A 6524-nucleotide genomic window follows, 5' to 3' on the forward strand; every position below is an offset into this window, starting at 1 on the left:
GTTAACTGATGGCTAACGCTGCAGACAAGGAACGATACAAACCCCACCACTTAAACCTGTACTTACTGTGCTTACTGTGCCGCAAAAAAAATGAATAGAACAGAGACAAGCGATAAGGGAAAGTGAGACGAGAGACGCTCATATAAACATTGGAAACAATGCGTCACCGGCAACTGGAAGAACTAACAGAGGTAGGATTTCGCTCGGGCAATTCAAATGCATATATATTTTTATTTGTAGGCTCTAACTACAAATTAAGTATAGCAATATCACACAGAATTCTGAGCTTTGCGAGCTTAAACACTAGTCCCAAAATAGTTTTGCACAACAGTATTCTCTCATTTGAAAATTCACATCTTTCCAAATAAAACAACCAGCAACTTGAACTTTTCACCATCTTTAACTGACACTTTGTTTTAAATGTGGTGAAAGTTTCACCGCAATCGCCGCTAATCCTGAGTTTTGCCAGCTAATAAGCGTTGGTTTAAAAATCTGCAATTTTTTGTGTTTTCGTTCCGGATAATCGGCTATTGGCAACATTGCAAACCTCAAAATTATACCTGTCACGAACTTAACCATAGAAAACCTAGATATGTGCACGTTTTCCGGCTTGACTTGGATATAAACAGACAAATATTAGAGCAGAAAAGCATTAAAAAATGGCTAAATTGGAAAAATCCGTGCATAAAATGCAGAAGAAGTCAAAGGCAAAGAAGATAGTCAAATCGAAGAAGAAAGTTCCACTTGCATTTAAAGCAGCTAGACTGAAATCGCGTGCTGTTATCGAGGCCCTAAACAGCGACTGTGAAATCGATGAGTATATGGAAAAATCGCCACAGCCCGACGTTGATTCTGTTGCCGATTTAGATGTGGAAAACAGCGGCTCTGAGTCCGAGGAGAAACTGGATGAGGAGGCATTGGCGGATAAACATAAGCAGGATCTGAACAAGCTGAAAGAAACTGATCCAGAGTTTTACAAGTTTTTACAGGTAAAGTGTTTAATTCTTTATCGAAACAACAAATATTCCATGATCTACGTATTAAAAATCACATGTGTTTTCACATACTTTTTCTATTGTGTTTCTATTCCATTTGCACTGTTTTATGTTTGAATAATTTGACTTTCGTTGCTGCAGGATAATGATAAGAAGCTGTTGCAATTTTCCCTTTCTGATGACGAACCGGAGGATAATGAAGAGGACTCTGAAGAGCCCATCCATAAACCAAGAGATGATTTGGAAGTAGGCAGCGATGAAAGCGATTTTGAAGTAAGTATCCAAACTTATTATGTCTAAAAAACTGCCCCGACTATATTAAATAGCGGTAAATATCTGGAAAGCGGCTCAAAATATATCCATTATCATTAGTCTTTTGGACAGATAATTTCAAGAATGATCTTTCCCGGATTGAATTTTAATATACATTCCTAACTATTTCGGTAGAGTCTCGAAAATATCCTAGCTTTAGAAACTTTAATTTAATAAATTAATTTTGTAATGTTTGGTTTCAGGCTGAAGATCAAGAAGATAAACACGTTGATAAAAAAGTGATTACATTGAAACTCATAAGAAAATGGCAAGTTGATATCCAAACCGATAAGAGTAACAAAACTATAACACAAGTTATGCAAGCATGCCATGCGGCATTAAAAAGAATATCAGGCGATAATGAAGAAGACGATGGACCGGTAAATTTCATAGTGGACGGTGGGTATTTTCTACGATTTTCCATTGTACTTTATGTAAAAATGTATTATTTTGCAGGATCCGCTGTTTTTAACGGGGTGTTACAGCTGTGTGTCATGCACTTATGTCCGGCTGTTAGAAAGTTCCTTGGCTTACATACAGGCTCAAAACAACCTCCTCACAAATGCAAGAAATTTATCAAAATTAAAAAGCCGTTGAAGGGGTATTTTATGGACTTATTGAAGGTAAGATTCTGCGCTTAAAATGCACTTGGTGGTTTTTAAAGTTGCGACATATTTAATCGTTAAGCTGGGAAATTGGAACTGAGAAAAATCACTTAAAGAAGTAAGAAACTGTAGTGTAAATATGCGTTTTTTTCAGCTCTTGGTTGGTGTAACATCCTCGAACATTCAAACAGTGCTGTTGAAACACCTTCACTATATGTGTCCAATGTTGAATTCTTACACGAATATAACAAAATCGATCCTGACAAAGTTGATTAGAATTTGGGGAACTGCCGATGATTCAGTGAGAGTGCTGGCATTCTTTTGCATTTTAAGGATAGTGAATAACCAGATGGCTGGCACGCTATACATTTGCCTTAAGTCGATGTACATGACTTATGTAAAGAATTCCAAGTTTGTGAGCATCGGCTCACTGGCTGGTATCAACTTCATGAAACGATCATTGGTGGAAATGTTTTCACTTGATACTAATGTTGCTTATTCGCATGTGTTCTTGTACATAAGGCAATTGGCTATACATCTGAGGAATGCCATAACAGCCAATAAAAAGGAGAATATTCAGGCGGTGTATAATTGGCAGTTTGTTAACTCGCTGAGATTATGGGGGATGTTGCTGTCTGTGACACATTCCAAGCCCCAAATGCAACAGCTTGTTTACCCGTTTGTGCAAGTGTGTTTAGGAACACTGAGGTTGATTCCTACAGCCCAGTATTATCCTCTGAGGTTCCATATTGTGCAGATTTTGATTGATTTTACCAGGGATACGGGCGTTTTTGTCCCCGTGTTGCCATTTCTTCTTGAGGTAAGTTGAGAGTGAGGTTTTTATAGTTGGGTGGATTTTTCGAGCTAAGCAACTTTCAGGTTTTAACGTCGTTTGATTTTAACAAGAAGCACCAAAAAGTCTCAATGAAACCGATGCATTTTACGTGCCTTCTCAGGCTATCCAAGTCACAATTGCAGGAGAATGGTTTTAAAGATACCGTCATCGATACGATTTATTCGCAACTATTGGAATATTTATCTATCATGTCCCATACAATTAGTTTTCCTGATTTGAGTCTCATATGTGTTTTGCAGGTGAGAACATTTCGCTCGGTAAATGACTGAGCCTATTGGTTAATGATTTCAATTGATTTTCAGATAAAGGAGTTCATCAAAAAGTGCAAAGTGACAAACTATACCAAAAAACTGAAACAAGCCCTAGATAAAATTGAGCAAAGTGCACGTTTCATCGAAACGGAGCGTTCAAAAGTAACACTGAACCTAATGGATTTGAAGCAAATCGAAGGCTGGGAGGCGCAAATAAAGGTCAAAGGAACGCCACTGACAACATTCTACGAAACATGGAGTAAAATTCGCAATATGAAGAAGAACAAGGAGGTGACCAACAATGAAGCCCTGGGCGACTACCAGTTGCCCACGCTGAAGAAGCGAGATAAAACTGTTGCGAAGAAAGAAGAGGGGCCAGTTGAGCTTTTCCCCAGTGATTCCGAAGATGAGGAGGCTGCTGGCGATCAAAAACAGAAACGAGGCAAAAGAGGGGGCAAAAATGCCAGGAAGATCAAAACGATTATTAGCCAAATTAACGATGAGGACATGGGCGATGATGAAGGCGATGTTGTGCAAGAGATATCCGCAGATGATTGGTGATAATTTATCGTTAATAATGTTATACACCGCTTTTCTAATAAAGTGTCTAAGATGTTAACTGTTAATTATAACGGTATTTTAAAATAACTATCTAGTCTTTTATTAAACGATTTAATGCAGAAAGTTGCGATAAACGCACGAGAATATGTTTGGGCAATTAAATTATTTCCCCAAATAATTTCTCTTATAACATATAAATTTATTAAAAAAGTAGGGATGTTGCGGATTCAATCAAATTCAAATTTCCTCAAGTAACCTCTGTGATCTGTGGCAACCTTTATACTTTGACTACCTGTATACGTTGACTCACGTGGGCGATTACTTTACAAGTCAAAACAAATAACTGAATTTGTGTTTACTTTTCTTTGTTCCATGTGAATTTTTGTCCCAGGCTTTATACTTGGATTATTTAGACCCCAGACTACATACTATACTGATTTAGACGCCAAATAGTATCTAGGTCTCTAGCAAGCATGGAGAAGAACTTGGATCGTGTAATGGAAGAAATGTAAGTGAAACAAACTTGCAGAACTTATCTACCTGGTTTAGAAATTCACTATTTTTGTCTGTTAGATGCAGTAATGGGGAAGTATTAGGTTGCCTGTTTTCTGATCATCAGGGGTTCTGTATAGGATGTAAGTATTAAGTCTCCTGAGCTTTATAGATCAACATAACCCCGAATATCCTTTTAAAGCGAGGGGCCTAGCTTCTAATGAAAGCGCCGGATTTATCACAGCAATTGCCAATCAAGCCGCTAAACTAGAACCTAATAGCAAACCACCCATTATTACTTTAGAGAACGATAGCCAACTGTGTATCATCCAAAAAATGGGCACTGTGACTGGGGCCATTTATAAACGGACTTAGTCTCTCTCTCATTGCAGAACCTTAATTTTTGTTTGTTAAATATTTATTAAGTTTTTATTTGTGAAAGGCAATACATATTTGTCCGAAATGTAAATATGTTCATAGAACCTGTATTGTTTCTGTACGTGATACGGCTGTTGCAAAGCAGTTCAGTTAGTTCTGGATAACAACATTTAATAAGGCAAAATTTGGTTTCAACAATCAAATTTTATTAAAATCTGAAGATCAACAATCAACACGTTCTTCATTATATCACAAAACATCAGTCGGTTTTCAACGACACCCTCCTTTTATAGTTGGCATAACCAAGTTCAAGCAAGCTTCTGTTTTCTAACATCCATGTAATCATCGTCAATAGGAAAAAGAAGGCACCAAATCCGATATGAAGCAACATTGAATGTGGCAAGAAGTAAAGCTAGAACGGTTTAAATTTCAGAACAATAAGCGCTATCAGTCTAAACTTATTGATATTATGGGCTTTAATCTGCATCTTCGAAGTCATATTCGGGGCCTCCGAAGAAGCGCCTCCAGCATGGGTCAGCTAGACGAAAAAACGGTCAAACAAATTTTTGATTGTTTGCTATTTTCAACCACCAGGGAAATATCAACATTCTAATATTTACCTCTGAGTATTTGGTGCATATACCCGAGAAAACAAGTACACTTAAAAACTTCCACGTAGGAATAAGACCGTCCAGAGGGCGATAGACTGTATCCAAATACTTGGTGTGTATAAAGTGCAAGCTGTGTATTATTCGTGCTCCCATATTTGAACAATTCGCCAATATAAAGCCTACTGGCCCAAACACGTTCGTTAACACATAGGAAATCAGTAGAAAACATATGGAGAAAATCACCATTAAGTAGTTATACCTGAAACAAACATTAGGGCGAATGCTGTTTTGATCGTCTTATAATATTCACTCACTTATCCAGTTGGTTATTATTCATGGTAGCAAACACATAGGCTTCAGTTACGCCGTTTATAGCTAATAATACTATGGCGAAGCAGTGAAATTGAAGAAGAGTGGTGGGTAACGCGGTAGAAACTAATTTCTTTCCACCGTAGAAATAGAGCAAACTGTAGCTATAGGATTGCCCAAAAACGACTCCAATCAAGCCAATACTTGTAACAACTTTGCACAGCTGACCCAGCACTTTGGCAGCTTCGGCTACATTTTTCTACAAATTAAATTCTAAAATGATTTTGCAGCGAAGTTTTACGGTAGTTTTTCACCTCATTTTGCTTCTTCAAAGGCTGATCCCTGTGAATCATCTGGGTAAAGTAGAAATATGCAGACTCTTCAATGGGTCGAAAGATGAACCTAAGTCAACCGATTTAACACAGAGAAATGAGCGAAGAGCAAAAGTTAGAAAAGAGGAAAATATCGGGGGCCCTATAGAAAAATCATCTGAATCAATTCAGGTTTAACCCGAAATAAATAAAGCTCACAGCAGACCGTTTCTCAATATTTTCCATTTTTCAAAACTAAAGTACAAAAGCAGGAACTTTAGGGATTTGTGTGTATACCTTGCAGCTAAGCTTCCTAAATTGTTAACAATATCGTAAATCGATTGTTGACTGAACGTTAATACTGGAGATATGGTCATCACATATCTTTCACCTTCTGTTAGTACTTGTTTTATAACTGATTGTTTTAGAAAACTGATTGTTAGCACCAGTAGATTGCTATCAATTTTTTCATCCTAAAAGAGCGACTAAAGTTAATCATCCCCCATTTAAAGGAACTGACTGGCGTTAGTTACCTCATTAAACATGAATCCGGGGAAAAAATTCAACACGCTTCGAAACGGGAAATCAGACATGTCCGAAAATAGTGGAACCATTTTTTCATTCTCATCTTTATCTTCCTGCTCTCTATGCTTAATTAGTCGGGGAATGTACCAAGTAAAGAATCCATAGTATAAAGCACACAGGAGAACAGCGGACACTATTTGTGCAATTGAGAACGCATTTATTGCTTCATTTGGATGATTCACAACTAAATAGACGAATGTGACGGTTCGGCATACAATGTAAATGGTTTCTATAATTATCTGAAACATTGTAGAATTA

The 6524-nt window shown here is 37.4% G+C and overlaps 2 protein-coding genes and 1 long non-coding RNA gene across 3 annotated transcripts in view; 2 read left to right on the plus strand and 1 right to left on the minus strand.

Moving 5' to 3' along the window:
- Positions 1–549: 549 nt before the first annotated feature.
- LOC109536691 (nucleolar complex protein 2 homolog) lies at positions 550–3668 on the plus strand. The gene is made up of 7 exons (XM_019903011.2): positions 550–989; positions 1137–1268; positions 1511–1706; positions 1764–1930; positions 2067–2732; positions 2792–3007; positions 3071–3668. Exons 1-7 carry the CDS (start codon positions 660–662, stop codon positions 3578–3580), a joined length of 2217 nt encoding a protein of 738 aa, XP_019758570.2. The 5' UTR covers positions 550–659; the 3' UTR covers positions 3581–3668.
- Positions 3669–3877: 209 nt separating this feature from the next.
- LOC109536701 lies at positions 3878–4683 on the plus strand. The gene is made up of 3 exons (XR_002171862.2): positions 3878–4088; positions 4154–4215; positions 4275–4683. It is a non-coding gene; the product is annotated as an uncharacterized LOC109536701 (long non-coding RNA).
- The window catches only part of LOC109536697 (protein RFT1 homolog), a gene marked incomplete in the record, with an annotated part of 3092 nt that continues 1202 nt past the window's right edge, over positions 4635–6524 (minus strand). Inside the window, 6 exon segments of the mRNA XM_048664230.1 lie at positions 4635–4862; positions 5071–5320; positions 5376–5629; positions 5685–5772; positions 5979–6154; positions 6215–6505. Coding sequence (XP_048520187.1) covers positions 4710–4862; positions 5071–5320; positions 5376–5629; positions 5685–5772; positions 5979–6154; positions 6215–6505 — 1212 coding nt within the window.

This window comes from Dendroctonus ponderosae, unplaced genomic scaffold (genome assembly GCF_020466585.1).
Source record: "Dendroctonus ponderosae isolate FM_Combo_2020 unplaced genomic scaffold, Dpon_F_20191213v2 Dpon_F_20191213_2, whole genome shotgun sequence".
Taxonomy (NCBI): Eukaryota; Metazoa; Arthropoda; class Insecta; order Coleoptera; family Curculionidae; genus Dendroctonus; species Dendroctonus ponderosae.

Coding starts and splice junctions, on each gene's coding strand:
- LOC109536691 (XM_019903011.2), top strand. CDS start 660: ATGGCTAAATTGGAAAAATCCGTGCATAAAATGCAGAAGAAGTCAAAG. Junction 2,733..2,791: donor TGTTGCCATTTCTTCTTGAG/GTAAGTTGAGAG, acceptor AGCAACTTTCAG/GTTTTAACGTCGTTTGATTT. Junction 3,008..3,070: donor GTCTCATATGTGTTTTGCAG/GTGAGAACATTT, acceptor ATTGATTTTCAG/ATAAAGGAGTTCATCAAAAA.